The following is a 17,963-nucleotide window of genomic DNA, read 5'->3' as shown; positions in this document are numbered from 1 at the left end:
TAGACTGGTTACTACTACAAAGTTAGAAATAAGACTGACTCTAAAAGTGAATAAATCTAGACAAGTTAACTCTTATAATCTAATGTCGATAAGATATCGTAATGATGTGTTGACATTCTGGGTACTCTTAATTATATAATGTCGATTAAGATAACGCAATGATTTGGTGACATCCTGGGAAAAGGTTCCTTGTATAGCCAGGGTCGTATTGGGCCTATAACTAGCGCAGTAGCCGTTATGTTAGTATATATGCTTAGTGTGTTTGTTCTGTCTTGTTTCCCGTTTTATCCATTCCTTTCATTCCAGGTCATAACATATGTGACCATATTTGTATATGGCAGTTTCAAATAAAATCTCAACTTAAAATACAAAAGCGTATTTTTTTAAACTTGTTTAATTCTAAAGTCATTTTGCAAGATGCGTCAAAGTAATATTCTCGAATGTCTATTAAGATGATTTTTATATTCATTTGAGTTCATTCAAAGATCCATAAACTTTTCGAATTCTTTGGAAAGCAAAGCCGGAAACTTTCCACTGAAATTATTGGACTTTTTGTTAAAGTAAATAAAACTCTCTCTCGGCTAGTTATGAAAATATTCGGTGCATTTAACTGAAATGGGTTAATACAATTTCACAGCTTCAAAAATAAATAAATACCTTAATTTTAATCAACAAGTTAAGAGGAAACTTAGCCCAATTCCTCTCGACAGCCCTCTCATTAATTTTAATTAGAAAAACGAAGAAACAGTCTGTCGAAAGGCAAAACATAATTAAAAATTTCAATTTGGGCCTTGGCGACCATTAAGCCAAAGCTGTATTTACAAACGGGAAAAGGAATGGTCGTTCAGTCGAAATTGAATTGATGATGTTCCATTATCCATTACATTTTAGACTTAGAGTAAGTCGAGTTAGACCGGAACGGCAAATTTAGAATTTTTATTATCTACTTTGCTAATGTGTATCGAAAAGGGAATATCATGTTTATACAACATAACAGATCTCGCTCAAACACAAGTGCCTGTCATTGACTCAGCTTCCCAGTTTCTAGCTCGGGATTCAACTTTTTAATTGGGTTTTGTAAGCCACAAAGAAAACTTAATTAGTAACTGCTCAGACAACGGCAAGTTTTCTAACGCGCCATGAATTATTAATCATTATCAGTGGTGTTATTAATTTCAGAAAAGTGGTGGAAAGTTGATGTCCTTCTCCTCGGTTAATAATGAAAGTTCTTAAGCAAGATATAGCGTTAGATATCAAGAGACTATGACGTACTTTTTGCGTAAACATAATTAATTGCTTTTTTGGGATACTGAAGTTGTGTTACATTTTGAGTATATTCGATTCAGAGGTAATCGTAAATCTACACTGTTTTGATGTTTATTCGAAAAGATTTTTCAAATAACAGTGGCAGATTAATAATGAAAATTTTATAAAATTTATTTTTGATAAAGTAGCTTAATCTAAAGGTTTGTGATTATGCTGAAAACTCCCGCAGGCACAAAATATGGAAATCTGAAAAGTACAAAGTTTTTCTGATAAAGATTAGCTCATAATGACTTCTTACTCAAAACTTAAGACGTAAACTTTCTGTGATTGATTGATGGATTATCAGCGTAATCTCGACGGCCTATTTTTGACGGTTTTAATAATCCTTTAGATATCGAATTGCTCCAAAGATTTCCCGTAGGAGAAAATATGGTAAAACTTTCTGAAGGCCTCGACTGTCTGCGAATTCCTCCTATTTTATAGTTTGGAAAAATTTGGGCGTCTATTGGGAAATGTATCGCTATTCGTAAATTGTGAGTAGATTTTGCACTTCAGCTAGAGGATATTTAGCAATATGACATAAAAGGCCCAATAGGCGTACGGCTCGATTAAAGTGAAAACTGGCAAATAATCACAGGGAATTTACCTTAACATTGTAACGAACTTTTATGTAAAAGAACACAAATCAAATGCAGCGATCTTTATATCCCGGAAGTCGTTTTATTCACATGATCGGATTTCGGGTAATCGAATAGTCTTTGTTTGCTTTGTAAAATGTATACAAAAATAAATTTTAAGGTTTGACTCAACCCTCATAAACCGCAGTCAACAATCTGTCGTTCTGCATCAGCCAGAAAAGATTCTTGGGTGAAAATTGCTTCCATGGTTATCTGGGGAATATGGGTTTAGGCCACGGAGGACAATGTCTGTTTTATTTTAAAGCCGTTTTTTTATGTGAGTGCCTTGGCAACTTTTGAAGCCAAAGCAATTTTTCCAGGAAAAAAAAACAATTTTCAAAGCATCAAACAGGCATCTTTCGATGATAGGTAGGTACTGCGGATTCAGGCAACTGACTTTAGATCTACGCAAAATTAGCAAAGTTTCAGTAATTAGGTTCCGTTCAAATAACAATTGCCACTCGAAACAACAACTTTGAGATTGAAGTTTGCGGAATCAAATCAGCGTTGGACAGGCCATCGAAAACTTACCTGAAAGTTACAAATCTTTACTAGATGTGGGTCGCCCCGAACCAGTCGTTATACCCTTGTAAGCTTTCAAGCAAGTTTCGAATTCCAAAGAGATAAATCGACTAGTTTTACATAATCTATAGGCTGTTTATTTTGGAGGCAAGAATAAAAACATGCTACAAGTGTCAATATTTGTGGACCCATCGCGCATAGGTAGCATTAAGGTTACACAAATTTAGTTTTCAATGTATAAACCTTATTATCCCATTAATGAATATAACTTCGCTTATGACACGTGATAAATATCAACTTAGCAGATCTAATTGAAAAAGTAATGTTATTAATTGGCATGTTCTTGCACTATTTTATACATGTTTTGAACCAAAGGCAAAACGTATGTAAATCATTACTTTATCACAAAAAATAATTAACCATCTGATTCTGAAAATCATTAACGAACTGTGCCTGCAAAAGCCTTGGTGAACTTCTTGCCGAAGAAATAATCCACGTAATTAATGGCTTGTCCACATGTGAGATAATTCAGTTTATATGCAAATAACTCGTAAACAAAGACTAGGCTACAGGACCAAATCAATCATGATGAGATTAAACAATCTTTCAGCACTAAGAGGGAATCTTGACAGATTAAATGTCCCTGTAATGTAATTTAGGGGGTCTTGTCTCATTTGTTTTAGAGGAAAATTTATCTGAAGTTTGCTGAAATTGCGAATACGTAATTCCTGGAAAACGTACAATCAAGAAGTACGGCATTTTCTTTGATTTTATAATCAACCGTATGATCTGATTGAACTATTTGGAATTAACGAAATAGGTCTTCTTTCTATAGATACGTAAAAGATTATATTGTTGAGAGTTTCTTCACTGTTCAAGTATAAAATAAGTTCATTAAGCTTTTTTCTTATATTCATTAAGCTTACATGAAAGAGGTCCAGTTTATGTATGGTTTTAAGTAGTAATCTACAAAACCCATGGCCCAATAAAATATTGCAGTTCACGCTAATTTTGTATAATTTTCAAACGTTTCGTCATGTTCCGACTGCATTTTATTATTCATATATTAGCATATCAATCAACGGAGGAACTCAATTTAAATCAAAGTTCCCAAAAATTCCCAAAACTGTATTCTTGCGTTGACCCAAGAAACGGGGCGAACGTCAAATTTACATATTTTTACAAGATGAAAGCTTTTGTCTTCTCAAAGCTTTATTACATTTCGATAAGCCTACCTTCTGGTCGTTTAGATAAACATTTCTGATATTTTGCATATATTTATATAACATAGGGCAATTTAATAATACTGAGGTTTTAATTCCTTGTTTTTATCGATTGAGCACTTTGTAAATACATTTTTTATCGTCAATTTCACACAGAGATGAAAGAAAACTGTTCTTTTTTATATCATTTTAATAAAAAATACTCTTTAAATAATTATTGCTTCAATTACCTGTAACTTTAGGATAAATCATTGCTTGTTTCCAAAGGTTCAGTAGGTATATGCATATGATTATTCCGTACATAACGAACCCAGATAGACGCAACAGTCAATTAGTCATTGTGTTAATACCTATTTATCCAATTCGAAGTGTAATCAACACATAGTTATTGACAATATCACGCTCGATAAATGGATAACATTAGCAAACTTGAACAATGGCCTGATTTGGTTTGATAAAATACAATAGTACTGTTTTACAGTGTTATTCATCTGGAGAACTTACCACTGGATTATCTATCATTTAAATTAAATAATCAGTGATTCCAGTAATCTGGAATATATTTTTCAATTTTAGTTGAAAAATGAAAGAATTGAAAAATGCTTCAAACTATTGAATTTTCCGAAGTTTATTCATTGAAGCTTTTAATATTTTAATTACTCGTGAAGCCTTAAATTGTGGAACAATAATTCTCACTCAAATTTCTTAGTTGAAAAAAATCATGCATTAATTCATTCTCCAGCTGAGATTATGTAGTTGCTTATCCTCTAGCAATTAAACTTGCTTAATCAGTAATTATAGCGAATAACTAGGCAATTTTAGGGAGTCAAGTTAACCATTGGTCAAATGTTCATAATCATGACTACAATTATGGTGGAATACAAGTCGTGGATTTAATCGACGATTATAGATTAAATCGTAGATGGTGGAACTTAAAGCCTGTAAAAAAATCGGAGGGTAATTTTGTCCTTCCAACATGGCACAGCTATTAATTGTTCGCATCAACCGGTAAATGTTCGCATTTTTTTAACTTGGTTCATGCATGTTAAATAAATTAGTCAATCTGCAATTTTCCAACTTAAAGAAATACATGTTTTGCGAAAATAACTCCTACCCTAATGAAGGTTCAATGTCGAGTAGCGCATTATGAGTGTGAATATTTAAAATTCTATCCGATTTGTACGCGAATGGTGCTTGCCAGCTTCATAGACTTTTAGTAAAAAATTAATGGCTCAATTTAGCGTAAATCCATAGTTCACTGAGCATGACTGCAGCTCTCGCATGAAATAAACGCTTTATTCCATTTTGTAACTCCATTTTCCGACCGACTAATTTTTAATTATAAAACAGACATTCCCAGTTCGGTTCAAACTGCGTCCGAAAGAAAAAATATTGTTGTTGCAGATATCTGCAGATCTTAGCTGGAGTTTGGCGACTTGGCAAATCTGCAAACTATTTCAGATAACCCAACTATTTGGACTCTGCAACGGAAGTTTGATTACGCAGGAAATATTATTTTGTTCAAATTCGAAAAACATCAAAAAACAATTTCAGAATATAGGACACCCAGGAATTTATACTCACAATGCAAAATTAAATTAAATATTTGAAGTAAAGTAACTTTACTTCAAATAAAATAACCCATAATTCACTCGATTAAAGAAGTTCAATATTAGAAAATTCGCTTCCTTCATCTGTCTGATATGTGTACTCTTTTTAAACAGGTTACTCATTTCCTGCCTCCACATGGAAAAATTAATTCATTTTTAAGTGCAAGTGGCGAACTACAGCCTGCTTGAGTGTGATTCAATTACTTGCTCTTTACACTTGAAGCATAAAATTAATTAAGCCTGCATATATAATTCACGCAGTAATAAATGAGAAAGAAAAGTGTGCCAGCAGTTTTTTTACTGCCAGAACAATGAAGCGTTCTTGCACAACTTCGGTAATTACTCCTAATTAGGTTTTACGCCTGAAGTAAATACCATGTACCTCATTTTCAGGCATACGCAAAAGTGACTAGAGCAATGCAGTCCTTATTACATTTTGTTGTCAAGTTTTGATGAAACGTTTTGTGTTCGTTGCCTAGTTTTCCTAGTTTTTAGTTACCAGTTTAAGTTTGAAGCAAAGCTCTCGAAACTTTCGAATTTAAAATTTTGTATTTATGATACAAATATTTGTAGAATTTTGAAGAACCCTCAGTCAGAAAAAGTGAATTATGGAAGCTACCTAGCAACAACATGCAAAAAGTATAACCTGAACAATGTGATAACTGTTGCAGGTAGCTATTGTACAGGTCAGCTTATGAAGTAGGGATCAAGCAACGGGAGCGAGGAATATTATGTATGCAGCAGTACAAATGTAAATGCACTTAACGCGCTGACAAAGAGAATTCTAAATTTAAGTTATTGTGCTTTCAGAATGAGGCAGGGGAACGTAATGTTTATCCAACACAAAGAATACTTTATCATAAAATACACATTCAAGGGTGCTCAGGCATGTGAGGCCTGTTAAATTAACAGGATTATTTTTCGCAACAAAACGAAATTTTTATTTTACATAAGTGAGCAGGACTTTATAATGTAAAGAATAATGTACAGATGAATTATTTCCCCCGAAATGAATGTTTTGTGCTGGAATGGCTGGCTTAAACCACATAACCACATACTATCTACATATTTAAATTTCACATAAATCGCTATATTTGCTTGTTCTCGTGTTCCACATAAAGAGTGATTTTTGAGATGATTTTGTTATTTTAAGTGTAGCTAGAGTCTAAAAAGAAAAGCGTGGTTTTGCTGCTGCCAATATTTCTGAAGGCTGGCCCAATTTAGCCGAAACCGCATGAAGTAAAAAAAATATTTTCAAGTTGCGCTGTTTGTGTGCAAAATACCAATTTTTGCATAATTATGTTTCACTTCATCGGATGTAATCGTTGTTAGCACCTCAAATGTTAACCAAAAATCAAGATTTAACACCAAAAAAACCTGAAACTACTTTTAAATAATTTATATCTTTCAAAGCAATAAGAATATATAAAGCAACAATAAAACATAATAATAAACAAAATTGTGACTAATTAAAATTACAGTTTTGTGCAGTAGAGCAGCTAAAGCAGAGCGTTAAAATGCAAATTCCTGTTCAGGATTTTCGCCTTTGAAATGGAAATTTTTTATCTCAAAGTTAAGCCAACCATATAAAGACACTTACTTTCTTAAACGCACAAATTCTTTACATGCTTTGAAGCTGAGAAATTCTGCTGAAGGAGTTTGTCAAGTGGGAGAGTTTAATTTTAAACGCCTCGCAGGGAATAATTGCAATGTCGATAACTCGTTTAACTAAGGAATTGTAGAAAAATGCTGATTAAATTACTATTTAAGCAGAGCTGGTAACCTACGGAAACCGTTTTAGTTAGCAAGTATGAATTTATGTATAAGGAAACTGTTTAGTTAGTATCTTTGGTCTGGCATAATCTTGTATGACATCTTAAGCCTGCGAAATTCCCATTAATTCAGATCAAAGGATTCGTTTGCTCGACACGTGCATGTAACACACACCCTTGATTCTGAATCCCTCCCGGGCGAAGGATTGTTTGCTTAACCACTTTTCCATAAATTGAGTAAAGCCCTTCACTTATACGAAATAGAGGGTAGCAGGGCACGTTTGGCCCAATATCGCCCTTGGAAATGTTATCATAAATATTTCAAAGGCTTGAAATTGCCTTTGATCTCATTAAAATCTACGTTCGAAAATGTCGTGGTTTAATAATGGCTTGACATTTTGGCCTGCCGTATTTGTTGATGATTAGTTTTGTTGTTAATATCAGATTTTAACAGGTAATTAAAATTAACAATTACAGTTGATAAAGAAAATCGATCTAATGTAGAAAGATCTTCAAGTTGGGTGCTCCAATTTTCTTTGGGAATTAGAACTTTCATTTGGTTGAAAAATGGTGCATACAAATACAATGTTCATTCAATGGTGCATTCAAATAACTCAACTGGGTTCAACGAATCCTAATAAGACAAATTATTTAGAGAGTAATACGAATTATATTCTCTTTCAAGTAAGTGAAGTATTTAGTATCAAAGATGTATTCATAAACAGGACTCCTAGCTAGAATGAAGCAAAATGAGTAGAACATGAACATTGTCAATCACTACTTTTAACAACAAAAATTGAAATAAAGGGCCAAATATCAACTCAATCAATCGAATAATTATTACCGACATCGACAATATGGCAAGGAAGATAGGTTCCAGTAGAAAAACAAGACTTAAAATTGCAAGCAGGGATAATCTTTAGTTACCAATGGAAACAATAAATGTTATTTCTGAGTATTTCTTGAATTTACCAATTTTGTATTTTATTTAAGATACAATAATTCCAATGTACCCATTGGAAAACTGATTTAGAAGTTTTGAAATGTACGCTAAATAACTTGCGGAGAAAGTTAATTTGAGGAAAAATATTGCACAACTGGAAATTACTAAATAAACCTTCATTTGGGCTAAATTCCAGCGTAATTAACGACCAGTTACGTCGCCCTGCAGCTAACTAAGGGCCAGCGTAAACTGAGCACTAATTTGATTTAGTATAGGGGTTATTTTCGAGAAGTTGCCCACTTTGTCTAGCTTCTCCGCACTTTCCGAATACTCCTAATCGAAAATCGGATTATATCGAAATCCCGAAACCCTGTGATTTTCCACCATCGAGTGGAAAACAGCTATAATTAAGGTTTTCAGCCGCAACATTAACGCTACCCAGTTTCAGGGGTAAAACGTAATTAAGCAGCCTCTTTTATACGAAGTGAAAGTAAATCAACAAATTGAGTTTTGAAATTGAAGTACACATTTTTTTGCAACCGGTTCCAAAACACGCTGTCAGAAAAGCCTCAAAATTACTTAAGCTAATGTATGCCTACTGAAATACGATAAATTTTGACAAAGAAAACTTGCTTAGAAGCATTTCTATTTAATCACTTGAAATCGTCAGCAGCGGAGAATCCTAATTAGAACAGCACTTGGTAGAGATCATCGCGTTTTAAAATCATCAGTTTGCTGAAACGCAAGACCGTATTTGAAAAAATCCCGTTCGCATAAATCAGCCGTTTTTTAAGCAATCAGCAATGTTTAACGAACAAGACGTTTACTTATTCAAGGACAAGTGAATACCATTAAAACCTGCACCCCTCGTTTGAAAGGGTTTGTTCCAGCTACGGTGGTGTTTTTTCTAAACTTATATATTAGGTATTTATATTAGGTAAACATCCATTAATTTTGAATTATATCAATATGAACGTATTCGTTTACAAATAAAATGTTTACAAAAATTCACCGTACTCGTCGTAAACATATGGTATAAAATTAATAAATTATCCGGATGTTCAACGTTTGAAATTACTGTACATTTTTCGTGAACATTTAATCTATCTGGAACTTTCCGAATGTACTAGCGATACCCGGTAATCCAAATTCAGCGAATTTCTAGAGAAAATTAAAGCCAGCTTGCAGTTCAGCAAATTCTCTAATTGTTCCGGATTTGCAGTGAATTTAGTGGTTCAGAAATCTGTTTGTGTTCTCGGTAATTCTAGACTAGTTGAGCCGGAGTCAGCGATCTACCTTCGAATTGCTTCGAAAATTGCCCGAAAAAATCACAAAGAATCTAAGAGAAGTCAGACATGCATACAAAAGTATCTGTTATGAGCATATTTCCGAGCAGTAGCGGAAAGATGGAGTAAAGATACGATGCTTGCCCTCGTACAGAGAGGTTTAATTTTTTTAGTAGCGCATAGCGCTTTGCATTTAAAAATATTTTAATTTTGAAAATTGGATTTATTTTGGCCTCATCAGTCATCAAATGTATGACTAATTTCATTTCTAAACACTTTAATTCTAAGACCTAAGCTAATTAATCAAAGAGATCAAGATAATCAATCAAAGATTAAAGAACAGACATGAAAGGAAACATGAAATTAAGTCTCATCTTTACGTCTATTTGCTTATATATTGTCTTTCATATGGAGGTGTTTTCCATTTTTATGCTGAAAAAATTGACAACAAACTGACAACAAACAAAAAACACCCAATTAAAGCAATAATACTAAAGGATTCAACTAGAAGCTGTAAGCTGCGCATAATAAAAATGGTTTAAAATTAATTGTCTTGTCACATTCAAACAACCGAAAATGTCTTCAAGTAAACTTGAGACGGAATAATCCTGACACTACAGGCAATTTAGTAAAGTAACAACTAGCCATTATCACAGAAAATCCTAATTAACTTCAACGGAGCAGTTTAATTAAAATTGATAAACCCGCTGATATCGATCCACGAATTGCTGTTTACTTCCTGAAAAATATCTAATTACTAATTTTCCATTTTGCTCCTCTTCCTTTTAGAGGGCATCATCGACTTAATAGCCTTTAAAAAAACCATCGCGATAAAGCTCTGGAGATTTTCAAAGTCCCGATACATTTAAACCAGCTTCTTAAAGTTAATGGCATACAATTTTATGCTGTGCGGAATAAAAAGAGCTTTATGCTCGTACAGTTAAGGACATCTAATTGTGCGTCAATTTTAAATGGTAATCAACGAAAGTCTCCTTTTAATATTTAGTGACTCAAGTTGAAGCTGAAAATCCATCGATTTTACGATTAGATGATAGTAGTAACATTTTAAGAACGAACGTACTATTTTCGTTCCAAATTTAAAGCCCCCGTAATTGTATCAAACAGTGACCATTCAAACAAATGTTTTTAGACTGGGAACATTTGGTTGTAACAACATTATGATAGTATTAAAAGTATAAAACACAATTATAATTAATAATTATAACAATAGCCATTTTTGTGTGAGACGCAATTATTTATAATTTACTGCTGGCAATTGATATGTTTCTTTCAAAAGTAGGCGTTTTTGCAAGATGCCAAAGAATCGTGAAGGACTTACCGCAAGTAACGAGTCAAAGCATTTCGGTAAAATATGGGTCTTATGAAGAAGAAACAGGCATGGAATTGACTACGGAAATAATGTGATCAATATTCATTTCCGCTTCCAAGTTATTTGTAATCAAGCAAATTTAACCACATACATATTGTTGCGCATGTATACCATAAAAATAAAAATTTCTCCAACCTGAATGTGGTTAATTAATAATAAATTATATACACATACTACATAGTCCAACATAAGGATATTTTAAATCAGTTTAAAGCGGTAAGATCGTTTAATAAATGTAGATTTAGAATAAATTGAATCTGTCGAAATTGTAGCGCGGCCACGACGAAATTAGCTAGTTTCAAGAATTAGATTAAATTCCGAAATATTTCCCCAAACAGAAGGAGAAGGGATTATTCGGGCCAAAAGAGCAAATAGTACGGATGAGATTCCATTTCCACCAACCTCATTTATGAAATTCGGGCAAATATGGAAATTTCCAGAATCGCTTAGGGGCCGATCTAAATTCGAATAATACATTTCCATAGAGAATACTTTCATTGCACTAAATTGTCTACGTAGATATTGTATATGTAGAGCGGTTTTTCTCATAACATATCTATACAATAATACACCGATTTTGAGGTTTGGTTATTAAAAAATGACCCGATGGGTGACAATAAACCAAAATTTCCATTTAAAAAGTCTTCAGCAGTCTGAACAAAATTGAGAAAAATCCAGCATGGTGTCCTCTAAACCCAATAAATGTCGAATAAAGCCAGTCAGTCCCCACTCAACGTATTAGTAATTCCTTCTTTCATGAAGGACGAATTGATTTTCCAAATAGCTTAAGAGGGATATGTTTACTAGGCATTGAATTCGGTGCAATTTGGAACATGGCCAAAAATTAAACGCGGCTTGCTTTAGTATCACTATTCACAATAGATGATGTAATTACAGCAGAATTAGAATGCATATGGAACTCAGGATGAATGTATTGCCATAGATAGTGCGCCAATAATGTACAATTTAATGGATTCCAAGGGATTAAATTTGCTTCTAGACTGAACACCAGAGTCTATTTGCTATCAAATATTATATTTTATCAAAGAAGTGAAATATTGTCTGTATCAAATCCCATCCAAGTAAAGACACCAGTTGATGTTCCGGATATATTCGATAGTGTAACCATGACATGATTAGACATTTTTCTTCGTTTCAGGATATCGACCTACAAGGATTCTGCGAATTTCTGGACACTTACTTGGAGATGGAAACTCCCAGGGAGCTGTGTAAGCACCTGTTTCTATCGTTCGTCCGAAAGAGTGTCAAAATGGAAGGTAAAGCGTTTAAAGAAATGACAGTGCTCAGCTCAACGACAGCTTGTGCTCCCATAACATCGCATAACAGAGGTTACTAATATTTTTTGCTTTATTTTAAAATCAGAACTTAAATTGCCTTTATCAATGGACTTTCTGTGATATAACCAGAAGACAATTTTATATTTTGCGCCTATTCTTTGCTTTGGCAGTTGCCTGGCGTGTTGACGCCAGTTAAGAGATTTTTGTATTCAAATTATATTTCCACCAAAATATATTTTTTTTTGTTCCTGTACGCACTAAAATACTTGAAAATATCCCAAGATTGCAGAAATAAACTGAACAATTAATCTGAAAAGTTAAATAATAAAACACCAATCACCCGAAACTAATCCGATATTTTCAGTAAATTGACGTTTTACAGGCGTAGCTCCACCAGTAGACGTGGTTTACTGGTTACAAATTAACTGAAACATCGACTTATCAGCTAATTCTTCAACCGGTTTAAACCAAACGTGTTTTGGCTCCTCCTGRAGGCGTGGCTAAAAATCTTCATTTGTCGATTAGTCTGTTGAATTTTTCGCTTTAAATGTGTWTTTTTCATTTAGAATGAGTTTCTCTGTTGAGATAGCAGTGGTTTCACTGTTATGCGACTTGGGTCCAAACTCTTATATGAAGGTCATTAACAGATTCATATCAATTCCATCAACTGTTAAGCCATATTGCATTGAAACAAACATTAACAAATTTGATCAAAGTATCTAAAGCAGTCCTGCGAAAAGTCCCAGCAAATGTTCGTTCCATAACGAGAGTTTGGGTTCACGCCAGTAAATCCTCCGACAAACTTTTCTATTAACCGGGCCAGTTTTGCGTATTATTTTTCGAGTTTATTAAGACTCGATTGAGTCTATTCTTCCAATTCTGTGTCCCCCTCTTAATACCCATTTATGTATTCTGGCTTCGCTTGGTTTATGAAGGTTATAAATTTGCGACATCATGCACAGAAGCATCGGAATGGCCCTGGTATCGAATGATCTCAAAAAATAAAAATTCAGATGCGACTCTAATTTTCTCAAGTCGGGATATATTTCAGAGATGGGACTCAAACGGCCTCTGGAACGAATCCAGCGCAAAAAATCAATACCGACATATTTTAATGCCCCTGATAAATATATGAAATCTTGGCGGTAACCTGATTCTTTTCAATGAATGAATGTGCAAATACTAAAGTTTTCTCGTCTAAAGCTAGATAAAAGTAATCAGTGGGAAACCTCGAGCGTATCCAACTTTCGAGCGCTTTTGAGGATGAGCCAATTTGTTACATTTACAGCACAGCTTGATAGTTAATAATTCTGCTGAAAATTTAAAAATTGTACCTCTTACTCATACACAGATTTATTCCGTAGGGAATCTTATCTAACGCAGTATAGTAAGCAAACGCATAACTTTCATAATAGAAATATAATATGCTACGCATATAAAATCTCAGTATTTACAATACTAGTGATATAAAGCGCATTTATTTGGTTTTATTGTATGTTTATCACTCTTGAGAAGGTTGTCGATCCTACATTCACATTATTTCTTTGCTTTAGCAGCTAGAAATAATAAAATTGACCCAACAGACTATTCAAGACCGAATGTTTAAAATAGAGAAATTCCCTAATGCCTCAAAAATTAGAAAGAAACAAAACAGAGGAGTATTTTATACGATTATGCAGAACATTCACACTTTAAATAGAAGCTAAATATAAAAATTAGTCAATATTTCATTTGAGAACGATTTGAAAACACGCTGACTGTAAATCGGCAAATAAAAGTATAAATGTAAATCGAAATATTTGAAAATATATTTTATTCATTGAAACTGATAAAGTGTGAGAAGGCGATTACACATTTTATTATTTTCTGACAAAAAGTCGCCCACAAATTATTTCAAAATAAGTCGGATTTAAATGGCACCAAAAAGAGTGGCAAAGAAATAATAGCAGCTTACTGAGGGGTAAATCTTCGTAATACAGACCCAAAATCTACCTACAGGGATTATGGATAAGGATTATCTCCGTTTCCTGACGATCGACAAGGATTTTGGTGGCGAAAAGATAGGTTTTCGTGCATGTGGATCACGTTTATCGACGAAAATGGCTGTATTGTACAAAACCTATTTTCACATAAAAGTGAGTTCGTTTTTCGGTAACTTCTCATCATAACCGACATACAAAATACAAAAAAAAAACAGAAAATACAAAAATGATAACAGATAATAACAAAGCAAATAAACGTCAGCTTTGTAACCTACTAGTATAAATTCGATATTGCTGATTGAACGCACAATCTTTTTGTTATTTCGATTAGAATTTAATTAGATTTTCCTAGAAAATAAAGTGTGATTTGTGAACTATTTTTCAAAACACAAATAACAGAGCCTTACGAGGCTGTCATTTACAGCCGCTTTATGCAGTGTTTTAGAATTAGCAAAAACTTTTAGCCACATTCACCAAATAGAGTATAAGTTAATTTTTAAATTACATCATCTAATTCTAGGTGTTAAAATACAGGCCATTTTATACAGTTAGGGACAACGATTGTCCACTTTCCGGCATCCAGTAAAGTAAATTATTTCCTAAAAGCTAGCACAAGACTCATAACATTCGTTGTGATTTTCTAGACGTTTCGGCCAATATATAGAAGCAGAAAATTGAGCGGTTTATTTTGCTTCCATGTAATTGGTGGCTTTAAGTGCAATTTATACGGGCAGCAATTGCTAACAACTGCGTCGGTCGAACTAGTTTAATGGAATATAAAGTGAAAATTTCACCCGGATGACCGAATAGAAGCAGTTTGTTGTTAGTTTTAAATGATAGTAGAGAAGTGGAAATCAATTCGGTTCAAACCAGTCTCTAAAGAGCAACCAATGCCGTCCTTTTCAAGAAGTAACTAAACAAATTTTTCGCCCAAAAAAAAAATTTTAAATGCAGACAAACTTAACACCTATGGCAGTAAGTTCACAGGTATTTTGTTAGATTTACGTGTGAACGCCGGCTTCAGATTGCGGAAAATTGTTTCATGAACTTCGTAATTACATTATCAGCATGTTTAAAGCAGCACACCTAGGATGCAAATGTGAGTCCTATTACAATGCAAATTCATAGACTTTGAAAACAGTTATGCGCTTACTTTTACCCCAAGTTTCATTGGCTTTTCGGCAAAATTACATGTTGGAGATTCGATTGAAGATTGTGTGAGCATAAATTAAGTTTTATTTTAGCATTAAATGAAACTTGGAATCTTATTACTAGCAATTACTTTTTAATAAATTAAAAATTTGTATTAAAGGGAGACTTAAAACATATGGATAATATCACAGTCTAAGTCGATGCTATAAATTATTTTATTTATTCGCGACAAAAGTAATTAACAGAAATAATAAAAAACTGAAGTACTAATTAGCACAATTATGGAATTGGAAACTTGTGTTACTTTTACCCTCCGATCTTGAAGTTATGAAGCTTCATTATCAGCATTGTTACCAATGTAGAGGAGAAGCGAAAAGTTTCAAAAGCAACTTTTTCATAACGAAATTTCGACTTCCTGCTTCGTCATGGATGCGTCAACCTAATATTCCATTTCATTTCCGAGATAAAGCTCATACCTTTTATAAATTCCTTAAAACAATTATTGAGGTTTTTCATGCTTTTGTGCTGGTAATTTTGAAATTTTAATTCCTGAAAGGAAAATCAAATTTCGTATTACATTTAATCCGAACAGTAATAAAATGAAAAAAATGTGGAAATTTATAACATTATATTTCTGAAAGAAGCTCTTTGTACAGGTCTTCCATTGTATGATGCCTTTGCCAGTTACTTCGCATCTTTATAACGAAGGAGGTTTTATTATTATTCGATATTAAAAGGCAAAACAATAAAGGCCAAAATATATTCAACAAAAATTCCGCTTCTTGGCTACTCATTTTGGATCAAAGAGCTTCCTCTCTTTATATATTCATAATTCCATGCATTTTGTTTAACCGTTTTAGGGATTCGAGCTTGATTCCTTTAAATTGTGTGTGTTGGAAGCGTAAACGGCGGTGTAATTCTATTATATTATTATTTATACTAAAATTTAGCAACGTTTTTATTCCATAGATTTATACAACTGTTTTATTTTCAGGTTCTTCTCCGAACTTGAATGCTATTAGTGAGTTGAGCACACCCAATGAAAAGCCGAAGACATTTGTCGAAAGAATACAAGGTCTAAGCGAAACACTACTAGGACATCACAAATCGGATTGTGACTGTTCCAATAAAGGAAAATCAGGTATTTTTTTCTAATAGCTAAAATTTTCTTAGAAGTCGCATAACGGTCATCAAGAAAATTCTTGAGAACCATGAAACAACTACCCGCAAATGCATTTTAAGTAATGTGTTTGGTACTGGCTTTCGTTTTGTCAGTTTAAATGTGTTGGGATTTTGTTTTTAACATATTTGTAAAACTAACATGAAAAATCAGAAAACATGAAAGTTTTCATTTTGTGTTTACTATTTAATACAATCGTCAACAAATCATCTTTATTTTCCATGAAATAGTTACAATAAACCTTTTTAAACCGAAAACTTTCAGCAAGACGTGTAGCCGCTCAACCAGATGCCATTTAACCATTAAATGGGGAAATAAATAAAATTTATAAACTCCTTTAACTGCAACCGCAAGGCTATAACTTGGCGAAGAATGTGTTTGCTATCGAAATTCTTTAAGCCTGCGATTCTCAGCAATTTCCAAACCAACATACTTTGCAGTATTTTAGTTTCATAGACGGACTTAATGGGAGTTATTAATCATGAAAAACACTGAAACTACGTTTTTTGCGAGTTATTTGCGCCAACATACATTATTCTAATATAAGTTATAAGAATATTCCATAGGATTTATAAAACACTGAAAAATGCATTTTCATAAGTGGCAAAAGATTTTCCACTTTGTTTGCTTCATATAGAATTTGTATCTTCCATTCTAAATAGAAATTATGAAATTTGAATTTGATGCCCTTATTATTTTATAAATATAAATGCATCTTATATTTAGTTAATATTATACGCATGTTTATGTACATATCTGTAATAGACATGATTCTAAAATTAAACATATTTTGCCTTTCTTCGAGATGAATTTCGCATGAAAAGTTATTAATCATTTCAGATTGTTCGATACATTTCCAACATTTTTTCTGGAATAATTATACATTAAAGTCCGCTTATAATGAACCCGGTTATAGTAAACTTTCGGTTAAAACGAACTTTTCTCCTTTAATTGAAACGTCATCGATAAAATTCATAACAAACTTCCGGATATAACGATCACTTTTTGGGTTAGTTGTATATTCACTTTCGGTTTATAACAAACTTCCACGCTCAACAACAGCTCAATAAACTCAGATGAAGATGTGCACAATTTTGTCGAAGAACAAGTTAAAACCAAATTGAGTGATTTCGATTTCTTCGAATATGTGAGCATTGATAATGGTATTCTTACAAGAGAAATGTTGACCGATGAGCAAATTATAGACTTCGTAACCTCATCTACAGCTTTAAGCGATAATGAGTAAAATGACGATTTAGGTGAAGCTGATTCTACTGTAGACACTAATGCTGTTCCAACCATTTCTGAAATGACAAAAAAAGTGTYCGAAACTCGGAATTTTCTACAATCACGCCAAGTTCCTAATCATATCTGGAAGTCATTTTGTGATCTTGAAAACTACATAAATAACATCTATTTGTGCAGGAGAAATGTACAAACAAAAATTGCAGACTTTATGAAGTAGATTTCAAATTGTGTTCTGTTTATCTTTTTGTGTTATTTTTAGTTATACCTACTAACTTCTACTACTCTATGTAAAAATAACGAAATAACATACACCACGTGTTTTTGCATTATTATTCGCTTATAGCGAACTCCGGATATAACGAACCAGTTTTAGTTCATTTTTTAAGTTCGTTATATCCGGACTCAACTGTATTT

General features: G+C 33.1%; 1 protein-coding gene across 4 annotated transcripts in view; it reads left to right on the top strand.

Annotated features, from left to right (window-relative positions):
* LOC109536847 (diacylglycerol kinase 1) overlaps positions 1-17,963 on the top strand; it is an 87,447-nt gene that overhangs the window by 49,695 nt on the left and 19,789 nt on the right. For 3 of the 4 annotated variants that reach the window (XM_019903260.2, XM_048667326.1, XM_019903261.2), the window contains 2 exons: positions 11,849-12,038; positions 16,116-16,262. In XM_019903260.2, the coding sequence (XP_019758819.1) occupies positions 11,849-12,038; positions 16,116-16,262 (337 nt within the window). The remainder of the gene's footprint in view (positions 1-11,848; positions 12,039-16,115; positions 16,263-17,963) is intronic. The other variant, XM_019903262.2, reaches the window with a different exon arrangement.

This window comes from Dendroctonus ponderosae, unplaced genomic scaffold, assembly GCF_020466585.1.
Source record: "Dendroctonus ponderosae isolate FM_Combo_2020 unplaced genomic scaffold, Dpon_F_20191213v2 Dpon_F_20191213_6, whole genome shotgun sequence".
Taxonomy (NCBI): domain Eukaryota; kingdom Metazoa; phylum Arthropoda; class Insecta; order Coleoptera; family Curculionidae; genus Dendroctonus; species Dendroctonus ponderosae.
The sequence above is the reverse complement of the archived record's forward strand: the minus strand, read 5'-3'. Positions and strand labels throughout refer to the sequence as shown.